The 27,712-nt window shown below is 39.5% G+C and overlaps 2 protein-coding genes across 6 annotated transcripts in view; one reads left to right on the forward strand and one right to left on the reverse strand.

Annotated features, from left to right (window-relative positions):
- Nucleotides 1-3,849, forward strand: part of LOC106927531 (equilibrative nucleoside transporter 1) — a 34,925-nt gene extending 31,076 nt beyond the window's left edge. For all 4 annotated transcript variants that reach the window (XM_015003168.2, XM_015003167.2, XM_015003171.2 and 1 more), the window contains exons 11-13: nt 79-164; nt 2,173-2,372; nt 2,637-3,849. In XM_015003168.2, the coding sequence (XP_014858654.2) occupies nt 79-164; nt 2,173-2,372; nt 2,637-2,748 (398 nt within the window). In that variant the 3' untranslated portion in view covers nt 2,749-3,849. The remainder of the gene's footprint in view (nt 1-78; nt 165-2,172; nt 2,373-2,636) is intronic.
- Nucleotides 3,850-4,564: 715 nt separating this feature from the next.
- atl2 (atlastin GTPase 2) lies at nt 4,565-24,648 on the reverse strand. 2 transcript variants are annotated; one of them, XM_088013488.1, is made up of 15 exons: nt 24,304-24,648; nt 15,174-15,340; nt 14,714-14,923; nt 13,182-13,199; nt 12,639-12,773; nt 12,438-12,542; nt 12,289-12,339; nt 12,150-12,206; nt 10,899-10,991; nt 10,597-10,735; nt 10,375-10,502; nt 10,059-10,115; nt 9,568-9,639; nt 7,753-8,184; nt 4,565-6,185 (listed from the first exon to the last, which is right to left on the reverse strand). In XM_088013488.1, the coding sequence occupies exons 1-15, from the start codon at nt 24,521-24,523 to the stop codon at nt 6,066-6,068; spliced, it is 2,004 nt and encodes a 667-aa protein (XP_087869614.1). In that variant the 5' UTR covers nt 24,524-24,648; the 3' UTR covers nt 4,565-6,065. The 2 variants fall into 2 exon arrangements, with proteins under 2 accessions (XP_087869614.1, XP_087869615.1); XM_088013489.1 differs by lacking the exon at nt 13,182-13,199 and having other exon boundaries at nt 24,304-24,646.
- Nucleotides 24,649-27,712: the final 3,064 nt, after the last annotated feature.

The following is a 27,712-nucleotide window of genomic DNA, read 5'->3' on the forward strand; positions in this document are numbered from 1 at the left end:
AAATTGAGTCGATAAAGTCGATTTATCGCCCGGTCATGTTTCCGTTTTAAAAGCCTCTTTGCTTTGATCTTTCTCCAGAAACGTACTTCATCCCCGTGTCGTGTTTCCTCCTCTTCAACGTGATGGACTGGGGCGGCAGGAGCCTGACGGCCGTCTGCATGTGGGTCAGTAACGGCGCCGATACGCTGATTTAACCGCAACACACCAACAGACCCATCTGTACGTCTGCAGGAGAGCCTCTTTAAACCCTCCATGAATCTGCAGGAACAGCAGAGAGAGAGTACTCTCTGCTGTTCCTGCATGTGAGGAACGCTGGAAAAACAAAAGTTGTTTCCTGTTGAACGTCCAGAAGGCGAGTTTATTTGCTGAGATCAGAGGTTTGCTTTGGAGAGCAGTCTGTGTCTTTTCTTTCCGAGCGAAGGAAGTCTCTCTAAAGGTCCAAGAAAAAAAACCCGGTGGGGATCCTGAAAGAACAATGGCGGAGGGGTCACAGACACTGAACTCAGTGACTCTTAGACTCATTCAGACATTTGTGGATTATTTCTCAGCAGCAATAAAAAAAACATTTATAGTGGAGAAACATGAATTTGCAGCTTTTATCGTAAATGGATAAATTCATGCGGTAGTTTTCTAGAACTGACGACTGAAGCACTTTGCACAAGAGCTGCATTCATCCAATCAGACAATGAACAAAGACAACTTACTCTACCCACTGATCCACTGTAAATGCATTTAAAAGCACACAGAAATACATATTTAACAGGTTAATATTTGACGTAAAAACAATAAGTCAACGTATTATTTGCATTTGCAGGACAAACACTTGCAAACTGTGCAAATTTATCTGCACACTGAGTCAACAAGAGAGCCGTCAGCTGACATGACGGAAAAAATGATGCAACGTCTTCAGTTTGGTAAAAGATGCTGTTTCTTCCCAGTCAAAACCAAACAAAGTGGGAAGTTTGCAAAAGGAAATCATCATGTCTCGAGATGTTTTTTCTTTGATGGTGAAGTCTTTTTCCTGGAGGTTTCCCCTCGTTTCCTAACCGGCTCTTAAATCTCTCCAAATCAACACAGGCCGGTTCAACTGGATGACATTCAGTCCAGATCTCAATTCAGCTGGAAAAAAAAAAAAATAGGATTACGCTGACGCTTGTGCTGCTTTATGCAAGCTGAGATATTTCAGATCTCAGCTTGATCTGAAAATGACATATTTTATTTTGTAGACATGTTTTTACAAAGCTAGATTGAAAATAGTTTCATGTTTTCTCTGATTTGTATGTTTTTTTTTTTTTTTTTTTTTTTTTGTTTTTGCTGAAAGGTAAAACCATTGACTAATTCATGGAAATGTTGGCCTCTATCCCAAGACAACATGGAGGTTATTATTCAGAAAGTCAAAAAAAAAGGGGAAAACCGTAGAAGTTTTAATATCCTGCGAACGAGCCGACCGGATTTGAAGGAATCAAGAATAAACGGAGTACAGTTATGGCACAAACTCGCCGCAGAGGAATGCGGCTCCGTGACGGTCAGCTGCTGCGGGAGCATGTGAGCTCGTTTATCATCGTCAGATGAAGACGCTCGGGTCTGATTGGATTTTCCTGGTCCTGCAGTTGACCGCTCTGTGAAATCTCCTCGTCCCGTGATTAACACTGAACTGCTGCCTGGTCGGCGCACAGAGACGATGATGTCAGGGAATGATGGCGGCAGATAATGTTTCCGACGGGGATAATGAGGTTATCTTGTCTTTCATTGGTGAAATTCGTCGCAAATGTTCTCAAATCAGGATGAGGCTTTGAGAAAGTGCTTTGATTCAACGTTGTAGAAAAATACTTATAAAATGATATTTTTGCTATTTTCTCCACTTTTGGCTCCTAGAGAGCATCGATAAACAGTGAATTCCAAATATATGATTAAATGCAGTGACCAGTGATATAAATCACACTTTGACGTTCTGATGAAGACTGTTTCAAACGGTAATGTTGGTCCAGATCAGTATTTGTGGGTCATTTATCACGATCACACCGCCATGCAGTCACAGACATACAGTTGCCACAAAATATCACGTGAAATTCTACGCCCAAGTGTAGACAGTTGCTCTTACTCTGTTTATCGCTCAGTACTCCGTATACTTGAAGTTCTGACCCGTCCCGTGTCGTCCCTCTGTGTGTCCAGCCGGGTAAGGACAGCATCTGGCTTCCTGTCCTTTGTGGCGTCAGAGTCGTCTTCATCCCGCTCTTCATGCTCTGCAACGTCAACCCTCGGACATACCTCCCCGTGTGGTTCGCTCACGACGCCTGTTACATCGTCTTCATGATCTTCTTCGCCTTCTCCAACGGATACCTGGCCAGCCTCTGCATGTGCTTCGGACCCAAGTAAGGCTTTCGGACCGTCTCTGACCTCCGGTGACGTTGCTCAGCCATAATTAGATGGAAAGCTGTCAAGGGTTGATTGGTTTAAATGTTTGAACCACTGTGAGCTGAAGTCTGGACTGAGCCACATTTAATTACTGTAAATAGACAAACTATGACGTGTTTAGATATTTCCAAGAGGAGAAATGCTAATTCTATCCTCTGCTACGATCTCAGGTGTTTCAGGTACTCTCCTAGTAAACTCTTGTGTGATTTGTTTTTCTGCAGGAAGGTACCGCAGCATCAGGCGGAGACGGCAGGCACAATCATGGCCTTCTTCCTGTCCCTCGGCTTGGCGCTGGGCGCTGGGGTCTCCTTTGCTATCCGGGCCGTGATCTAAACCCCGAGTTTGTGTTGTACATAAGACCGCTTCACCCTCATCACCTCCACCCGACATGAGCCTGTCTGGGGTGGAGGAGCAGAAACCAGGGAGGACTAAAAAAACAAAAAAAACCCTCGGCCCTTCACGTGTTGAGCAGGAACTCGTCCTGCCAAAAGCTAAAGTGTGTTAATTTAATGTTTTTATTTTTTACTCCAGATTCAGGAAATTTGTTTACTTTAAACCAAATGTGTTACAAAAGCTCTAGATGCTACAGTCGAGTGTTTAAGCAATAATGCTTTTATAAAACTTTCTTGTCCTTCTTGATCAGTTTTCAGAAATGACAGAAACATCGTTATAGATGCGTTCAGATGACATCCGGTCACAGCTGCGTACGCAGCGGTGAGAGATGCGGCTCCTCAACGCGCCAGTATTTATAACCAGTAGGTACGATTTATAAGCTGTGATCATGAATACGATGTTAGTTATAACAGATGTAAAAACGCCACTTAGTGCTGAACTGCAAGCTCCTGTGAAGAAACCAAATACACAAAGACGAGACGGGAACACAATGGACTGAAGGGACGCTCCCTGCTAACAAACCACAATAACAGAAACAGTGTAAAGATTAATTTTTGTCCTGAAGATTGTTTTTCTCTGTCAGCAGTGATCTGGATTCATTATTTGTTTTAGATCAGATGACATTTTGACTTGAATGGAAAATATTGTCTGTTCAGATTTTAATCCCACATTTCGTGTTGTTTTTTTTTTGTTTTGTTACACCAAGCATGTGGTTTTGAATGACTGCAACATAACATGCAGCTTACATTAATTTGAAAAGTGATTAAATCAGGAAGAGTGCCATTTTTTTATGCTTCTTTTAAAATTAGGTTTTTATACATGCAATAGATTGTCTTCCAAGCGCTCACTTCAGAACTACAGTATATGTGTGTATTTTTGTTTGTTTATTAGTATTTTATAAGTCTGCTTTAGATGTCCAGTATTGACCAGATATAGACCACCACCAGTTGTACACATCGTAACCAACAAATGCTTTAAAAGCAGTCTAAGTGTTATGAGCTTACAGTATTTAATGGAAGAATAAATCGTTTTTTAAAAACATTGACTCCTCCAGGTGGTCATTTGGGGAACTTCGTATCACCGCGTATATTGAATCTATGATCTTCACTTTGTGAACTGAATTCCTGACTTTTCAATGATCTGTTGAACATTAAACTCCAGCAAATAACCCACAACTTCCCTTTAAAGATGGCTCAATATCTTGCATTTAAAATAAAATGTAAACAATCCTGTAAACTAGGAAAATAGCGAATTTCATGTCGTTGGAAGAAACAATTTTACGTTTTACGCCGAGATTTTCCATAAGCAATGTGTTCGTAGCATTTATCTTTTGCCGCTTGTTTCATACTTGGTCATTTATTCCCATGATTGTGGCAACAGTGATCATGGTCTTTAATCGGTGCCTTTTAAATTTCTATATCTTATCAATTGATTGTCTTTAGCTTACCACTCGTTTCCTTGCAGTTGGCGCCATCATGTGGTTAAATTAAGCCATTGCAAGAACATTTCAAAACGAGTTTCGTCTTCAAATTATGCAATTGCTTCAGAAAACATTTGGTGAAGGGATTAGTAAACGTTTTGATTTTCATAAGTATTGAGATTGCAAAAGCACACAGATTATTCTTATGAAATATGGGTTTGTAATATCTACAATCTGTAAAGCTTCTGTTGAAATGTTTATCTCCTTGTTGCCATAAAGTGTCAAAAATAATTAAGACTTAAAGGGATTCCAGAAAAAAACAAGAGGAGCCAAGAGGACTGTGTGTATGATTTATTCTTAAAATGAACATTTTAAACAAAAATAAATTACCAGAGATATCTTTAAAAGTCAGGCTAATGTCTCCAGCCCAGCAAACAGTCCAGTCTGGATACAAGTATCCACAACATGCAGCCGTCCAGCCCGTCCCGGTGACCATGAGCAGCTAATGGAAACCTACAGCAGGAGCTTCTCCTTTACCAGACCAGACTGGAAGAAAATAGCCATGGAAAACTGATCTATAAAATGTGTACATTGTTTATTTAAATAATCAAACATGCCTGATTTAATATACGAGCACAGAAAAAAGAGAAACTGTACATTACGAGACTGCTGATTGAGGTGAGGATGGAATCGGCGTGAAAGACATGTGCAGCTGTTGGCGTGAAAAGCTAAAAGAATCAACAAACATGACGGAGTTCCTCAGGGAGGTTCGCGTTGTGCAATAAAATCCAATTCATTCTACTTCTGGGAGGTTCCAGCCCTGGCTGAGAAACATCCCGCAAGAGATTCAAGTTCAGCTCATTTTTAAAAAGGAACAATTCAACAAATCCAAAGCTAACTTCACAGAACATCAACTCAAACCGTGAATGAGACCGACCGTCTGAGCTGGAGCTCCCACAGCTTCTGAGGCTGCAACCAGTGTGTGTTGGTGCAGCTTTAATGGAAGGCATGGATGAGAAAAAAATCAAAACAAACAAAAAAAACAGTTTAAAAATTAACCTCTCATCTATAGCTGGGCTCTAAAAGCTCTTTACAGCATGCACAGAGCTCAATACTGGCACATCTGCTATGAGACACCAAAGGCTGCTTCAAAGCACACTTTGCTATCTAAAAACAATCAAAAAAACAGACCCCCTTAAAGAAACGACAGAAGGGAAACACTTGGTGCTACCTGCAGCTCTTCAGTTATTTATAAGAAGTATTAAAGGGACACAGGGAAAGGTGAAGGCAGCCTGACCCCAGAGAGTTTGATCATTAAAAACGTCGCCTCCTAGTGTTGGGAAAGAAATACAGCTTTGCTTTATTTCCGTAGCTTGTGTTTTTCGTTTCGACAGAATTCAAGGAATCGACCCGTTGTTGGTTTTCCGAGCGGATGAGTCAGTAGTGCTGAAGATGTCAGGGAAACAAAGGAAAACGCGCACTTTGAAGGGTGGTACATCCATCGTTAGCAGCTGCCCACAGCTGTGTCAGTTTCCTTCATCTTGAACTGAGTGCAGTCCGACTCCAGCAAAAAACAATGAATGCACAAAAAAGACAACATGTAGCACTGCAGACGACGCTCTGCTCGGTCCTTGAGTGTGCAGCATGTTGAGTGAGGCACTAGGGGGCGATGAAGAGCAGGTCACGCTGCAAGGCTACAAAACAGAGAGATGGGGCACCGACAAAAACAAAATGTAGAAAGAGGGTCAGCTTTGGTGTTGAACTAGTCCCACAGCTCTAGCAGTGGACAGACGAGGAACACGATGATGATGATGGGGGAGACGAAGAGGGAGCGCGGTCAGTCAGTCTTTAACCTGGTGGGCTGGGTGCCCTGTTCTGCCAAACTGGCTCTGATGGAGTTGAAGACCGTCTGCCGGACGTTGTCCTCCATGTAGTTTTCAACAAGTGGCTTCAAAACCTAAAGGAGAAAAAAACAACAATCAGCATTCATTCATGTTGAAAGGGAAACTGAACACAGGAAGCAGACTCCAACATGCTCCAAAGATGGTCCAATAAAAACCACTTTTCTACTTTGATCTAAATAAGATTATAAACAGTTTGCCTTTTTATGATCCACAGACGGCTGCAGCTCTGCAGGTTTCCGCACCGAGCAAAACAAAGTTCAAGAATCCGACACAAAAAGGACTGAAAGATGATTAAAGGAGACAGCAGCAAACAGAGGACATTTCTACATGAGAGGCAAAGTTAAGAGTCTGAGAGTCCAGCAGCTGGCCAGCAGCTAGTTGGTCTTCTTGTAGTTGTTGTTGAGCGGAACCAGAGCTTTGAGTCCAAGCGTGGCTCCTGATGGGAGGGAAGGGAGCAGAGAGAGGGGCCACGCCAGGTGGCTCCTGACGGGCTCCAGGAGTTTGGAAATCACCTGGAAGGAAAAGCAAGGAGGAACAGCGGAGTTAAACGAGGAGGACTGGTGTGAAGATGGACGGCAGGAGAGAGGGACGTGGGACGAGACTGGAGTGGGGGGAAAAAGAAAAAAGGGGCACCGCTTAGGATTCAAGCACATAAAAAAAGAAAGAGGAGGAGGAGAAGGAAAGGAAATCAGGCGGGATGCTTTGAAAGGCGGGCAGGCGGAAGATCGAGAAACGGGAACCGATACGTCTCACCTTTCTGACTGTCCTCTGAAAAGCAGGGGAGACGAGAAGAGACAAACGGGAAGGAAGGAGAAGCAACAGGAGACATGAGGGACAGAAAACAGCTGCTTCTCCTGGCTAACGGCGGGTTTAGGGAGGAAAGAAAAACTACAACATGAGCTCTAGACCTCGAGCGTAAACATGGCGCCCTCATTAAAACAAAATAAGAAAAAAAAAAGGTACGCCTATGTTGCATTGCACAAAATCAAACTGGTGTCAAACTGGACGCCCCTTCAAAAATCAGTACAGCAAGTAAATCCTGTAATGATGCTCATAATTAAGGCCAAAGGTCTTTAAAAATACTATTCATTCAGCCCTGCGTTGCCAAAAATTTTAAATGAAAGATTTAAGGAACATTGCTCATGTGTTTATTTCTGAAGACTCCATACAGTATATTTTTATGAGATGACAAAATACATCCAAATAAGAACAAAAGACTTTACATAAAGCAACATATTTCAAGCAAACTACATAAAATGGAGAGACTAGAGAGAGAATGCCAAGAATTACACAAAAATCACCTGATGTTTATCCTGATGGAAATTACTTGAGAATTAAGCGCCTAAACTGGATTTAGCATCAACTGGATTTTTGAGGCAGGTTTCAAAAACAGCGTCCCAATCAATCAGATTGTTCCCGTTAGTGTATCCTGAATTAAAAACCAGAAATTGCTCCACTTCTTTGGTCAAGATTCTCCATTTGGTCAAATGTTTCAGAATACATCTACTGACCAAGATGAATTTCTTGTAAACAAAATTACGCTTCATAATCCCACAGAAATCAATTTATTCTCAACATGAAAGGAACACACTCCGCCCAGCTTTCACTCTGATCGCTCACCTGTTCCCAGAGCGCTTCGGCCAACTGGTCTATCAACATTCCCGCCTCCCGAAACTCTCCCGAATACTTCACATACGCCCAGATGCAGAGGAGCAGCAGCGCCACGCCCAGGACCAGGTTGGCCAGCGCCGCGAAGACGCTCAGGCCGATGAAGCCGGTCACCCCCGACAACACGTAGGTGAAAAACATGACCACGAAGAGCGTGGCGGGCGTGCGGGCTGCATAGAAGATGTTTTTGCCCTCGTTGTGCTTGGAGAAGTTGGTGTAGGCCTCCTTCAGCTCCAACTCCAGCCGGTCCTGGTAGCGCTGGCAGAACTCCTCGCCGCCCATCTTCTTTACAGAGCGGAAAAACGTGACAGAGTCTTTGCAGAAAGCTTCGTGGCACCTCTCCAGGTCGGCCGGGGCCATGTAGGGCCGGTCCCCTCCACAAACCTGTCGGGACGGGAAACAAAGAAATAAAAGAAAAAATGACCAGAGTATTATTCCTGACCGAGTTCATGACGGCTCAAATCGTCTTCTTCAACATGACACTGAGCTCAGAATAAAGGCTCCCATCAAGAAGTGTAGTAGTGAACTTTTCTGTGACTTCGTGTCATCTTCTCCTTTCCTCCCTTTCACATTAGTAGGTTGTATAAAAATAATAATAATTGTGTTATTATTATGCATCTGTAGTTTTAGGAGCTTATTTTGTTGAAACACACAGAGACACAAATTAACCTACTTTGTGTTACCAGAAGAATGAGGTTAATCGCCCAGAGATCAAAAGGATAAAAATCAATTAGATGTTTACATGACCAGTGGATGTGGGTCTCTGATCTCAGTTCAAACATTGAGGTTTAAACCATTTAGTCGTGCTTTATCTGGTTCCTCAGTCTAGTGAGCTACAGCACTTCTCCTTTCGTGTTTATCTGAAACTTGTTCAAAACTTTTTATGTTTTCAGGTTTTGCTGTCTCAGGTGCCCCGGCTTCACAGCTTGGCTAATTTTGGAAATAATGAAAGGGGTGACATTTATATGAATTGTGGCGAATTTTATTGCAACCAGCAACACACCAGAGTGTGTTTGCGTATTGCTGCTACAGAAGCTCTGATGTACAGAGTGAGAGCAGCAGGCTGCTCCAACACCAAATGATTCCGATTCAGTACATTTTACTTTTTCCCCCCTCCAGGCCTGGAAAATGTCAGACTGATGAAATAACTTCTATTTCCAAACCATACTGCAGCAGTGCTCATATTTTTTATAAGCCAATTTATTGTTATGCATTAATTTTTCAAATTGTCAGCAGCCACTAGGGGGAGCTGCAGCATCCACTTGACCAGAGGTTCAGTCACATGGACAAAATAGAACCAAGCATTTTGTCTTCAGGCTTTATGCCATTACATTTCCTTAAATCCCATAAGTTACTTCATAAATAGATGTAGTCCCATTTTTGATGTTTTTAGGTAAAATATGCGATTATATAAAAATAAATAAAACAAGGACTATGTCACACATGTTCCCAGTTTAAGCAAAAACAATTTTACTACTTTATGCGTGGAGTTAAATTCCTCAACAACACAGTAGCATGTCCGCTTTTAAGAGAAAAACACTTGAAAGCTTATCATTATCAAACATCCTATGAGAACTCCAATGACTTTTCTCAGTTTGACTACAAGCCTTGAGGCTTTGTCACTTCTGCAGCCACACCTGAATGAGTGAACAGCTGGTTTAGCGTTAAACAGTCTGATAATAAATGCTCTCTGCTCTTTTTCTCATATTATTGGATGATTTTTGGCTTTGGCGAGTTTTTTTTTTTTTTTAATCATAATGTACGCACCTTCTCCATGCTCTTGCCGTACAAGTCTTTGGCTCCAGCCACGGCAGTCAGATTATTGGCCTCTGCTGTAGCCTGATCACAAACAGTAAAAAAAAAAAAAGACATTTAAAATTAATTAACAGACCAAGAAAATGTTAAAGTTTTACAAATATGACAATCATAAAAATGTTCTACTTGTTAATTCATTCAGGCCTGTGATTTTAGAAGCGTTTCCCAAACATTACGAGGTTTCTAGTCTCGCCCTTTAAACTCAAACGCTCTCTGAATGTTTGCACAATTTGATGCTCTGCAGATGCTGAAAGTTGATCGTGTTCATCATTGTGAAATAACTTCATGAGCCCATTAACATATCGTTAAATATAGGATAAAACAGCAACAGAAAACACCCAGCTTTAAGGAGGCTAAAAGATTAAAAACTAAGTACATTTATTTCAAAACTTTCAACAGACTCCATTAATCGTTTTATTTTGTTTGAAGACACGGCAACTGACCCGCAGCATGGACTTTGGATGAGGAAGCTCGTCACCTTCGTAAATCTTTATGTAGGCCTACAGAAAAAAAAAACGACAAGCAAATCAAACGTTATTTTAAAACTTTTAAATCAATAATTGGACAAAAATCTTCAGGTGCGCTGAGGAAACAAAGCAGGAAGTTTCAAACTGGACTTGCCATCCATAACGCTGTGAGAAGTCTTTGGTGGCAACAGACATATTTCTTAGAATCAATAAAATTTTATAATTTGTGTACTTATTAGTACAATTTGAGAGCAAAACCGACACTAAAGCTATTCAGAAATCGCTGCAGCACCTTGAAGTACTCCACCAGATCCTTGCAGGTGATTTTGCTTCCACCAATCTGCTTCTCCACCAGCTGATCTGGGGCCAGCAGCACAGGCATCAGCTCAGCCAGCTGCGTCTTGAAATCATCTTCGATGTCTGAGACGAACACAAGCAAAACCGTTTCATCCAAGCATCACACGGATATTAAAACCTGGATTCTAAGTAGGAGCTAGAGTCATTTCAGACCCACCTTTTAGCCTCCCATCAAACTTTGGGTTGGTGGCCACCTTGAGGCCTGGATGTGGCAGCAGGAAGCAGCTGATCTTGCTGAAGCAGGAGTCGATGTGCTTCCTGACATTCTGCAGCTCCTCGTGTTGGCAGTTTTTAACCTGTCAGAGCAAATGGTCGGTAAACGCACAGATTTACATTTTCTTAAATCTTATAGAAAAAGGCATTGTGGAGAAATGTCTGGAGGCAAGTTTTCTTATTCAGATCAAATCCACGCGTCTCCATGCATTTTAGGAACAAGCAAACATTTCCAACAAATCTCACCTGCAATCTTTTTTGCAGAAAAGCCTGTCCTCCCTTCAGTCCATAATCATATTCATACGGAGAACTCCAATCCCGAATCAGGAACATTAAGGACTTTTAAAAAAAAATAAAAAAAAAAGATGGTTAGGAAAATCTTGGGAGTTCATAATGAACACACAAGTTAGATTTATAGGGTTTTATGCGATGTCGTGCTCACAAAGAATTTTGATGAGGATTGTTTAAAGAGTAGAAATCATCTTGAATAAACCAGGGTTAAAAAGTGGACAGGCTGCTGGAGAAAGAGTGACTAAGTTCAGACACCTCCCTGCTATTCAGCAACTACAAACAAAGGTACATCTCAAGAGATAATATAAAATTTAAATGTCTATTTTTGGAATCAAAAACATTAGATCAGCATCTTTACGGCATCCTGTAAGCAACAGGACCAACGTAATGCTCCAAAATTCGATTAAATGTACTTTTAAAAAGAAAGTTTTGTTCCCGCGAACAACCGTCTCGTCATTTTTCCTCCCTCTGGGTCAAAAATAAAAACAACTTCTAGTGTCTCTGGCTGAGGAGAGTCTTTAAGAAATGTGACAGTTTTAGCCCATATGTCTTAGACAGGCCAGTATGTCTGTGGTGGCTTTGAACCAGTGACTTCAGCCACAACTTGTTATTTTGCACAAGTTGTTCCAGCAGCTTAATTTGATTGGACACTGCACGCTGAACAGCCAGCTTCAATAACACGGACATGTTGCAGCTCAGTCTCCATGTCAATGACCTTCTGCTGGACAAAGGTCCAGTCAGTCATCTTAACTACGATCAAATGCCGTGAGTGTAATCAATCTAATAGTTTCAGTTTTTGAATTGAAGGACTGAAAACTTTTCAATGAGATTCTAAAGTACTAAGATGCACCTGTAAGGAATCATTGAGATGAGATTTCTTTTCCCCACACACAAGAATTTATGTTTTTTTCCCCCTATTTTAATAAAACCCACTACATCAGGTTGGACATTAAAAATCTGCATTTTCAAGCATAAATCTGATTCTGGCCAGTACTGAGCAGCAACACCAATAACACTTTATAGAGTAAGAGAGTCATAAAAAATTTTTTTTAGTAATTTTTATGCAGCGCAAATTTTGACCCATTTTCTATTATATTTTTATTTGACAAATATAAGTAATAGGCATGTTTTATGGTGATACTTAATTTGGTTTAATTAGTTTTAAATGCTTGTATATTCTGGATTCAGACATAAAACAGTGAGCACCTGGAAAGGTTTCGATTCAGTTTCTTCCATTGCCAGCCGTCCGTATTCAGTGAAGAGCTTCATGAAAAACAAAATCAGAAAATAAGAATAAAAAGTCAAAATAACTATTTAGTTTTTGAAAAAAAGAAGGAACACAAACCTGCAGATGCTGCAGATCGTCTTCCTGGATGTTATGGGAGAGGTTGTACACCTGAAGACGAGCAAATGGAGGACAAATTTTAAATCACACGTTTGTCTCTAGCAGAAGCAAAACGTAAACATTCCTACAAATGACATGTTTTCTGTTACCTGGACAGAGCTGGTCATGGTGCTGAGAGCGAACACAGTAGCAGAGTCCTTTATGGTGGACTGGCTGTCAAATGCTCCCTGAGTGTCGACGAGGAGTACAGCGACCTACAAAATACAAGTCAGTGTGGAAAAATTCACTCTAAATAAGGAGGTTAAGATTTTCCAATTGCATCAGGGAATAAAAAAAAAAAAAAAACATACCTTGTTGCCATCAGGCTTTTCAACCACAAACACGTCGCTCCACACCTGAATTCCTGTGGTCTCCCTCTCGCAGCCTCCCCTCCATTTGAACCCAATCAGAGGTTCATGGTCTCCTCCTATCCACGCGTCACTGTGCTGCACGATGGTGGAAAAACAGCATGGAAGAGACAAAAAAGGAAATGCTTAAATGATCCAAGTTAAGCAGAACTTGGCACACAACACCTGCAGTACATTTCATGTTTCAGCACTCTCAAATGCTCTAATAAGTTGTTGGATTGTAGCATTTATCCCCCTGCAGCAAATCCTATAAAAGCTACATGAGGCTTACTTTTTAACAACATTCTAGAGACAGAGTCTTGAGATCTTAAAGGATTGTGTGAGCAGTAAATTTCCTCCTAATTAGCAGTGGGTAATGTCTCCATGTCTCTTAAGGCTCCTTTTGACAGTGCAACCCAGAATATCACAAATGAAAACAAGCAGCAGTTGTTTAGAGTGTGTCGTAGAAGAGAAGGCGTTATTCCAAAAACAGTGGTTTAAACTTACTTTGGATGAGACCGATCTCTGCAAAACGAACAATAAAAACATTAGGGAAAAGATAGTTGTAATAAAAAATTATTGTCATCCACTTCTACAAAAAATGCCATATTTCAAGTATTGTTGCACTACAAAGCAAAAATGTGAAGTAGTTTGTCACAAAGGAACACCGCTGCAGTCCCATCCAACAGAAGAAAAGAAAATCCTCATCCATAGCAACAATCATTGTGTCAAAGGAAACTGAGAACTTTAAACTTCCATTTAGAAACATGATTCAAAAGCATGACATTTTGCAAAGTTTCCCTTTTATACTTCTGAGAAAAGAAAGAGTTCAGCATTTAAATAAGGCACATTCAAACTCTGAGACGTGGACTTTTCACCAGCAGGTCTCCACCATGGGGTCCAACACAGAGCCAGTGCTCTGCTGCATTTCTTTCTTTAGCAGGAGTGTTAAAATGAAAAAGATGCAGCAGAAATGGAGCAGGGAGAAAGATCAACCAAGAAATTACCGAGGTCACTGAGAAGGTAGTGAAAAAATTATGATCCACACTGTCAAGTTCCACCAATACGAGTTATTACTGGGATGTTTCAATTTTATAAAAATCTATTCTGAATTGAGTTAATCCCAACATATACTGTGCAAACAGAAAATTCACATGCACTCATTATGAACTTATATTAATGTGTGGCTTTTAATGATGGATTGGGATTGCTCTTATTAACCTTATTAATGCACTTGTATTGTTAAGAAAATAGTTCAGTTTTGAACCCAGTTGTGTGTTGCAACCACAGTTAGGTATTAACTAGCTACATTTACTCAAGCAACGTTTTTGAAAAAAAAAAAAGTACTTTTAGGAGAATTTTTACTGTATTTTTACTTTTACATGAGTAATTTATTATGAAGCATCGCCACTCTTATTTGAGTAAAATTTCTGGATTCTCTACCCACTGAATGAAAAAAACAAACATGTTTTAAAAAAAATAAAAGATAAAAATCACCAGACAAAGACACACACCTGCAGATTTGGTTAAAGTTTCATTAGTTTTATATTGAAAGAAACTGATTTGGAAAAAAAAAATATTTTGCCCAATTTTGTTATTTATCGTTACTTATTTAAATCGTCATTTTGTTCCTTAAAATACCAACATTTCCACACATTCATCATCATCATCGGTTCATCCGATGATGTAATTTTTAAATATTAAATGATTGATAATTTGATCAGTTACTCAATACTGGAGTAGACGTTTTACCAAATACTTTTTTACTTGTCTGTCTTGAGTAATTTTTTGGACAGTTATTTTTTACTTTTACTTCAGTATATTTTTTGGGTACTCTACCCACCTCTGGTTACAACACAATAATACAAACATCAGACGTTGGTTGTATACATGTTCCTCTCTAAAAAAAAGGAGTTCAAAGCACCACTAAAATTCCAAAATTAATGACTTTCATGCAACAGTGAGTGTATGCGACCTTCTGCTTGGCATAGCATATGTGCCCTTGTAATTTTAAAATCCTAAACGAATATTAACCGTACCTGATTGTACATGTAGCGCAGCATGAAATCCAGCAGGAAGGACTTGCCCTTCCGAAACGCTCCAGCCACAGACACGACCACCAAGTTCAGGTCCTTCACATGATCCTGCAGCAGGATCTTCTCCAGCGCAGCGGCGTCCAGCTGAAAGATGCCATCGCTCTCGTTGGCTTGGACAATCTGGACGGGCCCCGGCCTCTCCTCCGCCACAGGCTAAAAGGAGAGTTTCAAAATCAGCTTTTACTGGCATCCAAATGAGCTCATGAAGATTAAGACAGCTCTCCCTGCCGACCAGCTGTGCCATACACATTTATAATTCTAAATTCCCTTTTTTCAATGATCATCTTTTTGTCTTCCAGATACAATTTTACCTTAAAAACATCTGACTTTCATAGGAGGAAAAAAAACTGAAGACCTTTAGAAGCTTAAAAGAAAAAGAAAAAAAAACATGTTAAAATATTACCTTTTCCTCCTCAATCCCTTCATCTGGTGAAGGACTGATGCTGTCGCTCTGATAGGACTCTGGGGTAATGGTCCTGATGTTTAACCCGTCCATCAGGTCTTCTGGCCGAGCGAGAGGAGCCCTCTGACTGCGGCGAATGATCGGGCCATCTTCCATGTCTTTAAACCCTTCAGAAAGCAAAAAGAGAAAGATAAACATACAAACAAAAGTCACCTCGTCATGATAGGTCAATGTTAGAATCAGAAGGTAAACCAGACCGAAACTAAGGCATGCAAGTTTTTTTTTTATAGTCGAGATGTAACATTTGATTGCGAGGAAAAATAATAAACTACATCAAACTGGAGAGAGGATGCTTTCCTCTTGCTTTCTGCGCTACACCGAACACTGTTTTTCACTCTGAACTTCTCATCTAGGTCAAACTGAAAATAGCCTTGTGGTGAAATACACAAAGGGCCGGGGAAAAAGAAAAAAAAAAAAGGGACACGAAGCAAGTATGTCACCAGGACAGTATTTTTATATTTACTGTCTGTCACATTGATTTTTCAGGGATAACCGTCCAATTAAATATAAATCAGGTTGCACATCTCTTGTGTGCCACAATAGTTTAGCTTATATTGGTGGCAGTCGTTCAGGCCCTTAAATGAGCACAATTGAAAAGCTGCTCCTTCTTCAAGCTGTAAATCTGTTAATTTAAGTTAACTCCCTTGAAAGCAAAACATTTCAACCTCCCTTCCTTCTTTTCAATCGGGGAACTCTTTCAGAGTAAAGATTTGAATAAAACTTCCTGAACTCAGTCAAAAATGTATCAAGACAAGTTGAACCACAAATTTCAAACATTACTCATCCGAATATCTCAGTCACTCAATCACTTAGCCGCCCCAAGTTACCTGGGGAGTTAAGCATCTCAAATACCGTATTTTCCGCACTATAAGACGCACCTAAAAACCTTCAATTTCCTCAAAAGCCGACAGTGCGCCTTATAATCCGGTGCGCCTTATATATGGACCAATATTGAGCCACAACAGGTCCAGCAACGGACCTTACCACAGGGGCCGCGTTTCATTGGCTAATGCCCATTTTAGGTCACAGTGCAGCTACCACGTGCGTGACCGTCTCACAAACACAAGCTACAGTAGTAAACATATGCTAATGTACATTGTGGACCATCAAAACCATGAATGCCGACTTACCCAGCCTTGCAAGAACAATAGGCATCAGTGATCTTGTCCACAGCTATATTTATGCTGAGGGTGTGAGGATCTGCTGTTTTCCTCATCTATCGGTAGCTTTTAGCTGTGACGCGCACAATGTTGGAGGCATCCAGTGGCTCAAACACCTTGATGTCGTCCAAAAAAGATGACATGAACTTGTTGGTTCCCCTGTCCATTGTCGTGGCTGATATGTTGTGAAAATCCGGCAGAAATGCTACGCTAATTAACTCAGATCGAAATGAAAGACGTCATGTTTACACAGACATGCAGTAGGCTGCTTACGTAGTTGGTCCACTACGGTAAGCAGCCGCCAACTTCTTTTTCCCCGTAGAAGAAGTAGTGCGCGGTGCATGCTGGGATAGTTGTCAGAACACTGGTTTGTTAATAAAGTTTGATAATACATTTAAAGGGGGGGAGGGGCAGGGGAAGAGAGACAGAGACTGCAGCGGCAGCGTGTCGGTTGGTCTGTGTTACCCAGAAAGCAGTTGGGCATAATATCGCAACACCAACACCGTGAGTGAAACAACGACTGGGCCAGCCTACTATATAAAGTACTCGGGGACCATTTCTTTATTAATGTGGATGTGTAATAATAGAGTATGAAGCGTCTATTCTATGCGCCTTATAATGCGGTGCGCCTAATGTATGAAAAAAGTCCTAAAATAGGCCATTCATTGAAGGTGCGCCTTATAATCCGGTGCGCCTTATAGTGCGGAAAATACGGTAATTCCCATCAAGACTTGTCACTTTCAGTTTGTTTACAAGTCTAAGAGACACTTCCTCAAAGTCAAACTTGCTGACAAAGAAATAAAATCTTTAACTTTCAGTTTGATTGATTTTTTTCCCCATTTTCTAATAGTAAAGATCATAAGATAATTAATTACATACTATAATACCAATAACTCTGGAAGCTGGTTAAGGGGAATATTTAAAAACATTAAGGCAACAAACACTCTTATACCAGGGAAAAAAAGTAAATCTAACATTCAATAATCAACCTGGACTTGCTGCAAGGTTAAAGCACAAGTCGGTTACTGTAATCTGCTCTGCACACAAATGAGCGCTGAACACTTCCTCAGTTTGTGGCACTGCAGGTTCCCATCCAGCCCAGAGAAGCACTTAGTGAAATAAAGTGGAGCAGACTGGAGCCGTAGAGAGAAGCGGACTGACACAAAGACGGCATTCTGCAGGGACTGCAAGGAGACAGCATTGCACTGCAACAGAGAACATGTGGAGGAGGAGAGAAAGTGCACAAGGAAGCACAGCATGGTTCAAATATCCCGACTGAACCTTTATAATAAAGAGGTCAAAGCAAGAATTAAAAAACCCTAACAAAAAGAAAAGTCTGCCATCATACTTTGATCCTTCTTAAGTAACCAAGATATCAGATCATTGGATTAGAAAACCTTGAGATGGGAATAATATTGATAATACTGCCATTAGGAGCATCAGATATGCGCCTTTTTTCTTCTTTTTTCTAGTTCTCATGTATGCTTATGACTCTGACTTCTAGCGTTCTGAGCAACGTCCTTTGTGTCCGCTGTGAACATCTGCTGGAGTCAGACTGTAACTGGCAAAGTATTAGCATGAAATATGCAAGTTCATAACACTAGGAATATATTATCAGCCAACAATTACTGCACTGCACTCTAAGAAATGAAAAAGTTGGAAGAAAAGGATTTCTGATTTTGATTCTGAACCGTTTTATGATTGTAAGTAGCAGACATGTGAATGTCTTCTTTTTAATATTACATTTAGCTTTTGGTGTCAAATCAATTATAAATAACCAAATCTATAGAGAGACTCTTTATGAAAATCTTTATGTTTACGAAAATCAGGTTGCAAGGCAAAAGCAAAACAAGAAATTGCTAAATGTAGTAAATTTCAACTGTCCTTAAATGACATTTCACAGCTCAGTTTCTTCCTTGTCGTCGTCATCATCATCATCATCACATCCCAACAACTCTCCTTGAGCTTTGGCATCTCAATCATTAAAGCTCCATCAGTTGTGGGCATGAAGACATTGAAAGTCTAACCAAGAGGCAAACTAATACTGGAACCTGAACTATTATAGGCTGCAATAATGTTGCACCCAAACAGTCCTTTGTGATTACAATATTGCACACTCTGAAACTGAGGAGATGGTTGCAATTTGGTATAATGTGTAGACATCATGTTGCAAACTTCATTGTCTTTTTTTTTTCTTTTTTGTTACCAAAGGTTTGTATTTAAATGCACTGGCACCACTGCTGTTTTAGAATTACGATAGGAAACTACAGAACTGCAACAGAATAAGTGATTATGTTCAAATCCAATTCTGCAAAGTATCTCTTGCCCAGATTCATGTTCTGTGTCAAAGGAGGAAAGCTGTTAAACACCAGCTGCTCAGTTGAACTCTTGTAAATGTGTATCTTTTCGGGAAACAGGTTTAATATTTGCTAGTTCAGAAACAAAATGTGCAGTCACATCTAGTCTGAAGTGCTTGGCTTTCTTTTCTAGTGTTTTTTTTTTATGTATAATATCTTCTATCCATTTGGGGCAGTTATTGAAAGTACCCCTTCATGTTTAGTTTATCAATAACTTGAAAGAGTCAAATTAGTCTCTTATCTTTGTTTTTAATGTAGAGCTTTAGATTAACCCAGGGGTGGGCAACTCCAGGCCTCGAGGGCCGATCTCCTGCAAATTTTAGATGTCTCTCTACTTCAACACACCTAAGTCAAATGATGAGGTCTTTAGTAGGACTCTGGAGAACCTAACTGTACAAGCTGCAGGACACCGGCCCTCCAGGACCAGGATTGTCCACCCCTGGATTAACATCTTACTAGTAGAGTTTGTTGTAGGTTTTACCAGGAAAAGTCCAAGCAGGGACCGTGTCGGTAAATTCCCCAGTGGCTAGAAGGACTACTGCAGGTCAGGTACAGCACTCCGTCCTGTACCTGACCAATAAATAAATAGCCTCACAAATTTACCAACGGATGCCACTGGTTCGATGTGTGTTAACAGTAGGGCTGAAACGATTCCTCGAATGATTCGAGTACCTCGATTACTAAAATTCCTCGAGGAAAATTTACCTGCCTCGAAGCTTCGTTAATTTATGTTTTATTATTTAGCGCACCGTGTTCCGACCGGGACTTCATTTGCGTTGCGCGGAGCTCTCACTTCCGCCTCTGAGTTGTTGACAAAAGCTAAGTCTCAGCGGCATAAAGTCCAATCTTCAAGATTGGCCCATGGGGATTTTATTGATTGATGATAATGCCCGACTTTTTATCGTTTTTGGGGAACCAATAAGCATCCTTAAAATGACTGGGGGAATGCCTGGAGTACGGCAGCATTTCTCCTCCGGGGCTGCTGGTTGAAAGCGAACGGCGGGAAGAGCGCTGAGGTGAGCGGATAGACTGAACAGGGCGGGCGGCTGAGTAGCTGATGCTTACCGTGTAAATGTAGCTTTACCGACGAACCGCACAATAAACTTCATATCCCGGTCTGAAGAAACGGGTGGCGGAGCGCATCGTACATGGCTGGTAGATGAGTTTCTGAGTGTGACCAGTGAAGGTGTCGTAAATATCCCGTATTGCTTCCCCCCGTGTTCGTCCCCCGGTCTAACGGTTCGTCAGTCCGCTGGTCTATTTCCTCCCCTCCACCCATCTTACGTTCGTTCATTCGCCCTCTCCTCCGACTCCAGGCGGCATTTCCCGTATTTTCAAACCCAAAGCGTGACAGGTTAGGTGGCAAGGTGAGTTTAATTAATCTATTAAACTCACTGAAGATGAATACATAAACTAAAAGCTGGATTGTAGACATTTTTTATAAGCACATTTCTGAGCCTGCCTCTTTGTTATTAAATTCAATATAATTTCAGATTTTTCTATAACTTTTCTTCTGGTTAACTTAGAAAGTGAGCTATTATTGTTACAGGTTAGTTTTCTAAACTACAAAAAAGCAACTGTTAGGGATGCTCAAATATGAAAAATTGGACTGATATTGATATCTGATAGTAACACCGGTATTATGCCAGATTTACCAATATTTCATTTTATAATTTTTTTTTATCCGATTACTCGATTAATCGTAAGAATAATCGATAGATTACTCGATTACTAAAATATTCGTTTACAACAGCCCTAGTTAACAGGAATCATCTCTTTTGTAATTTTCATAAGCTTCCATCGTTCACGCTGCATCTGTGCAGTCTAACCTACATTAGTACACTGAACACAAAAATCAGCTTTCAACTCCCGTGACTCCTGCTCTACATCTGACATAGCCTTTGATGACACCAAGGTCCACTAACTATAGCAATGCTCTAAATCATTAATCTAGACTTTTTAAAAAAATGACACTTATTGAGTAAGAAATGGGAAGCAAAATTGCAAGCAACTAAAGTTTTATTTAGAAATATTCTTGATTACTCGTTTATCTGAGTAATCAAAAAACTCGGTCCTAAAGCTTCAACTCGAACAGAAACAGTGATGCAGAGAGTAAAAGCAATCTGATCTTTCAAACACTTCAACATTTACAGTATCAAACCATCTGATCCTCGCTTCAGGGAGGGCAAATGTTTGGTTGCTTCAGGCCAACCAACAAGGACAAAGTGCAGATTAAGATGGAGTCAGCCTCTATGAAATCAGACATAAAGGTCAATATGATAACAGATTTATACTCGTAATGTACGTTAGCCTCTAAAAATCACTCAGAAAATGTAACTAAATGTCACTTCTCTCCAAAAGATCAATTTTCACATTGAAAAACATACACTTAAAAATCTTCAAATTAATTTTGTTTCATTATTTTGAGTAAATGCCACTTCAAGGTTTTAAAAAGGCAGCTACAACTAACATCCAGTCACAAGTGAGACTAGTTATGATTACTGAAAAATAAGTTTATTTCATTACTTCAATCCAAAATGCCTATTTTATTATAAAAGGCATTACACACAGCGTAATCATTTACAAGAGTTTGTTCATTTAGATGCTTATGGGTTGCAGCTGACACTGTGGCTGCATAGTTGTGCACACAACCATGGTCAAGACTGCTTGCTTGGTTTCCCCAGTCAAGCTACAGAAACTGTTCAAAGTGTGTCGCATCCAAACATATTAATGCAAAGTTCAGTGGAAGGACAACATGTTAGGAAAAGATGCAGCAGAAATAGCCATGGCTTTGAGAGGACTGCAAGGCAAAGCTGCAATAGTTAGGTCCTAAAGCTCCATGTCTATGGTGGGACCACTGTAATGACTGAAAAGGAAGTAGTGTCAGGAAAATGACAAATTACATGTTTACAAGAAATCATGCACTCCTAGTTGATATTTTCATCCAAATATTCAACAGTCAAATTATATATTTTCCCAGTGTTGTAGAGCTGTAATACTAATAATAATACGAGGGACACCAGATCCAACAATGCAGACATTTGTTACGTTACCTCCGAAGTTGACTGACCCAGGCTGACCTCTTTCATGCCACCTTGATCTGATGCAGTAAATCATGCAAAACGGAAACCGACCAAGTACTAAGTGTACTTTCACACACATACTTTTAGCACACCAACATTTCTGTTTAAAATTCCTTTTTTTATTGTCGTCTCCTTTTTTTTATTTCAGATTTTCAGATTAAATTTTGGGTTTCCATGATCAAAAGAAAAAAATATAGCACTTGAAATATATCACTGAATCTATTCAACATAAACCTTTCTATTACTGAAATAAATTTACTTCTCGGTAATATTCTAATTTATTGAGCGGCATCCGTACATAAAATCCCCGTAGTTAAAATTCAATCGGATCAGATTCTAACAATTGAGTTCATAAGCCATATGGTCAAATTCAGAAATACAAAGTCTGAGTCAGTGGCGACCAAACTCTTAGAGCAAAAATCCTACATCCGTTAGAGCTTTCGCTGAGTTCAGCAAACCTGAATCGAATGATAACTTATTACCAGGCCTCTGGAGAGCGTGATGCATGCTGAGAAAGTAAGTCAGCAGTCTGTCTGCGATACTTCGAAGCAGACAAACGTCTCAAACCTACAGAGTCTGGGCTCCGTCACTGGAGTTTGGCACAACTGGTCTAAGACGACTTGAGCAACTATGGGGCAACAGTGAAAAAGCAAATGGCTAAAAAAAACTATTTTCTTAGAGTTTCCCTAAAATCAAGTCTTTAAAACTGTTAATCCTAAATTTTAAAATCCAAAGATATTAATGGTATCACATATAGCAGAAGAAAATGGCAGAAGATTGCCACTGCAGGAAGTAAATAAAACATATCAAGGTTGATATCCTGGCCGGTTAAACAAAAGTTAAATAAGACCACATGGTTAAGTGTATAACTGCTACATATTATGAAAACATCTGAATCAAAAGACTGATTTTTTTTTTAAAGCATGCAGCAAAGTTCTCCAGAGTTGATTACTAGATTCAGGTGTGTTGAAGCAGGATAGCTGCCCTTGAATTTTGGAGTTGAAGACCCCTGGTATAGAGCAACACAGTTCTACCCCACCCCCCACTTGTTGCGACACACTTACGGTCATCCAATTAAAACAATCCCTCACTTCCAATACAGCCAAATTAATTTGCATGGCCATATTTCTAGCCCAAAACAAACAACAAAAAAATCACTAATAAAAACACACCAACAGCCATGGCACGGAAACTAAAGCAATGCCACCCAACAGTCTTACAGAAACGCTGGTATAAAAATACAGTTAGCAAACGACAAAGGCATCTTTTCTTATACAGCAAACTATAAGCTGATTAAAGTTATTCTATAAGGAGGAGGATGAGCACAATACTATTCAATTTTGCAAGTGTTTATTCTAGTTATTAGTCCATATACTAAAAGCTACCAGAATTTTTTTTCAGTCAGAAAATAAAAACATCATGCACTGCATGATTTTGGATGTTTTTTTAGCTAATGTTTTGATGCTCAATTTCTGCGTAGAAGACCACCAGCACAGCATGAATCACATTTACTTATGTATGGCCGAATATATATAAAACAAGTAAAATACAACGTATTCAGTTGAACTAGTTAACAGAAAATACAGGCGCACTCATTTTTTTAATCTCTCGTTTGAATTACAGATGTGTCATAGACTGAGAAAAGAAAATGAACCAGATTGACTGGACTGATGAGTGGACCCGTCCTCTGGGATGCGAGACTGAGCTGTACTTTTCCACCTTTTTTAAACTGAAAATATGAGGTCTTATTGTAAATATGACTGCACCAAATAAATATGAAACAAACACTGGTAGTTATAATTTGATTATTTACCAGAATGATGTCATTTTCATGATAACAAGGGAACCAGTGACTGCATGGCACTGTTTGGGCTCCTTCACAGTTAAGGGGATAAACTAGCTGGCAAACTCTCCAGCCCGCTTATAGTGCATTTAAAAATATCCGAGTAAGTACTGGGATAAGATTAGCGTATACAGAGTATATACCCTACGGAATGTCAATGGTTTTTAGGCATTTTTTGAGCGACCTAAGGGAAAAGAGGCCAATTTAAAGATAAAAACAGCAGGAAACTGGCGGTTATCAAGGAGCGGCCAGGTGAAAGTTAATGCTTGGATAAATGAGGCGACAGGTGTCGGGGTTGAGTTTTGTATCCGGGTCAGTATCTGATTCAAACAACACATGCTCAGCCAAAACACGGCTAGACCGAATATGCCGAACCAGAGCTTATTTGCATCCGCCTGTCGCTACTGCTTGGGTCTCAGAGGGAGAGAGGACGTATTCTGGCCGGGGAACCCAGATTTGGCACAACACCGCGGGTCTCCAACTGAAAACAGAAACGTCTGACTAACGGAAAAGCGAGAGGAACAAAGACCACCTTAATAAAACCCTTTCTCTTTCTATCCCGTTTAAACGTAGCACCCCTTTTCTCTTTCTCTAAAATTTCGACTAAATAATTCAGCGGGAGTTTACCTTCGTCTTCGAGTCGGCTTTTCGAGTTGTAACCGAAGTGATTTCTATTCCTCGGCCCGCTCGCCTTCGCCATCTTGGACAACTGAAATCTGACGTGGCTGACGTCAAGCATTTTTAATTCTTCTCGCGCTGCTTGCTGGAAAAGGCTCCGCCCCCAGGCTGCAGCAGTTGCAAAGCTGCACGGTTTTTTTTTTGTGTTTTTTTTTTCCCATCTGCTCATTTTCTATCATTAAACTGGTTGGTTATTCACGTTTCATTACTTATTTGAAAAAATAAATAAATACAAACATTACGCGGATGTTAGATTTGATTTCCTTGGCCGTAGTGAAAAGCTATGTACTTCTACAAGAGTACACCAGCCTCGAAACAAATGTGCTGTTGCTTCTGTAAATAAAGCGTTTATTATTGTTTCCAACAAGCAAGAACACAAAATGTGGTTGGAAAGAGCTCCACTGATGATTTACAAAGATAAAACATCCTGTCTATGCTGCGCCTTCTGCTACCATATTTACACATCAGGGCCTGGACAGAGCAGGATCTGGCACCAAGACAGAGAATCCTGTTGGTCTTGATATTAAACAGAGAATTAATGATACTGGACAATGATGTTTGTTGAGCTTCTCGAGTCGTTCTGGGCTTTCAGTAATACTTATCATATGTAGCAGGAATTCCTACACCTACTAGGATTAAATATACATAATTTGTAAACATATGCTTAAAACAGTTTTAGTTTTATTTATATTTCACAAATTTGCTTCTAGTAAGTGGCCAATATATTTAATTAAAGTTACTTTTTTTCAACTATTAGAAATATGTATTACAAAAAGTGTAAATTGAATACACTTACCCATATATAAAAGTCACTTAAAGCATATTTCTCATTAATATATTCTAGATATATTAATGAAATATTTCTCATTAATATATTCTAAATAAAAAGGTGGGCGGCTCTTGTTTTAAAGTATGCTGAAAAGGTTATGAAAGTACACCGCTATTGATTTTTACATGGTATGTATTTTTGCTAATATATTCGAATGTATTATTGAAAATCTAAATATATAATAAATACATAAAATTTACAACAACCATTACTATATAAAAATAACTACAGAGGGTAAGGATCTAAGAATACAATAAGAAATGAAATGAGTTAATTTAAAAATAGAAAGAAAAAAAGATAAATTTCACAACCACAAGAAATAGCCTTATAGTGTGAATAATGTTCAAAACCATATAACCACACGCCTGTGTCTCTGCAATAGACTGAGAGACTAACTGTTTAACTCTAGCAACTTTATTAACGCATCAAAACATATTATTTTTGTAACATTTTTATTGAGACTTTTAAAAACCAAACTTTGAATCAGATGTAATATTACATTTCTAACTTTATCTGAATGGATCAGTTTGACAGTAAAATTTGCTCTTTGAAGGTTGGTGCCATCTACTAAGACAGCCTTCAGTTTTGTCCCGAATGAACTATAGAATATCTAATATTTAAAATATAATAAAAGTGCATCCCTGAAAACACATTTTCACCACTCCTTCAGAATCTCATGGCAATGTTTTCAACTAAACTTTGGCCGTGTTCCTCTTTTGTCTTGACAGGATCCCATTCAGTTTATTTGATCTCAATCAATATTCCACTGAGATATCTGAGCCATTATCACTGAGGAAATTAGTATAATTTCCTCAGAAGGTCTCAGCAGTCTATTCAGTCTCAGTCCCACATTTTTTTGCTTGGCAGCGTTGGTCAGGATGTGTCGTTTCAAGAGAATTCAAATTTTGCTGCAGTAGCACAGTCTCACAGCTATAGAGAAACTCTGTCTTTAGTTTGAGTACACTTAAACAGTGGTAAAAAGTTTGGTTTATTAAGAAATGCATGTTTATATCCCATGCGCCACATTCATTTGCACCTAATAAAATCCTTATAATCTAATTTACAATTTTCTTCATATACGCTTTGTTTTTAAGTCAGTCACCATTTCCAGGAACCTTGAAATAGTAACCCACAACTTCTGTTCCCCAGAAAGAGAAACAGGCCATTCAAGAAAGACAAATGTGTGTGTATGGGATGAAAAAATTACTTGCCCAAACCTGCCCATATCTATAGTCAGAGCAAAATGTAAAAAGATTTAAACAACTGGAACAATAAGAAACAAGTTTTGGCTAAGGACCTGTTTAGCTTGATTTCTACATAGTATATGTTTTCTCTACTGCAGGGAAAAATACCTCACACCCACTTTTAGGTATGGTAGAGGATGATGATGTGTGCCTGTTTTTTCTTGTTGTCATGATATTAAAGTGTCTGTGTTTAGTTTTGTCTGGTTTGTTCTTCTTATGCTTAGAGGGATTTATGTGTTTTGTTTTGTTTTTTAGTGAGGTATTATTTTCTGATTTTATTTATTTATTTATTTATTTCATTTTCTTTAATCAAAGTCAGAAATCCACATACAATATAGTGTCATCTAAATGACATTCATTGACATTTATACGACAATGAATGTCATTTAGGTTTGGAAATCCCAGACGGCGATGTCATGACTTTGAAATCTTCTGACTGGGAAACTGGAGACTCACCCGTGGATGTGCCAAAAGAGTTCATTGAAATATTTTTGAAGTTTTTGTGATGCTATTCTAAGTAGCAGTTCCCTTACCTGTTGAAGAAGACGTCATGTCACTTTGAGCTTGTTGGAATGTAAAAGAATCTTCTTAGTGATGGAAGGCTAACAAGCTAGTCAGATGTAGGCCTTTTCACTGACTTTAAATTTGAAACAACTTAATCTGAAACCGTTCATATCAGTGAAACAGAGTGGTGTGTAAGGGAGTAGTAAAAGTCTGACAAAATAACAATGTCACAAGACAGCTGTTACAATTTGTGCTAACAGTTTTCTTGTTCCCCTGTTAAGCTAGCGCTAGTTTAGCCTTTTGGCTTTATCAGTCCAGATCAGCTGGGACTCAATCCAACCTATCTCCATCAAAAATGGATAAAACTTGTAGCTATTTCGTCAGAGTGTTGGTATGTACATGTGCTTTCCTGCTCTCATAGTTTTTGTTGAAAAATGATCACTATCTTGGCCAATCAGCTGACTGATAGAAGTATGTGTTAGCTTTCTACCATTCGGTGTATTCGCCTTTCCAACGTGACATGACATCTTTATACTCCTGCAGGTTAAGGAAATAGTTACCACTAATAACTTCCAAATAAACCCTTTAAGCAACACCTTAAACACTGCTTCCTTGTTTGACATCATGAAAAAAAAATCTACAGAAACCAACACTGGCGCAAGTCTGGTTCATCCTTGGAGACAGAGCAACACGTGAAGGGGACACGTTCATCTACAAAGACAATTGCATGCAAGTTGCATGCAATTGCATCCTGAAAAGTAAAATAGATGCTAATAATGAT

Source organism: Poecilia mexicana, unplaced genomic scaffold, assembly GCF_051168715.1.
Source record: "Poecilia mexicana isolate PSO_F unplaced genomic scaffold, ASM5116871v1 scaffold_15, whole genome shotgun sequence".
NCBI classification, from domain to species: Eukaryota; Metazoa; Chordata; class Actinopteri; order Cyprinodontiformes; family Poeciliidae; genus Poecilia; species Poecilia mexicana.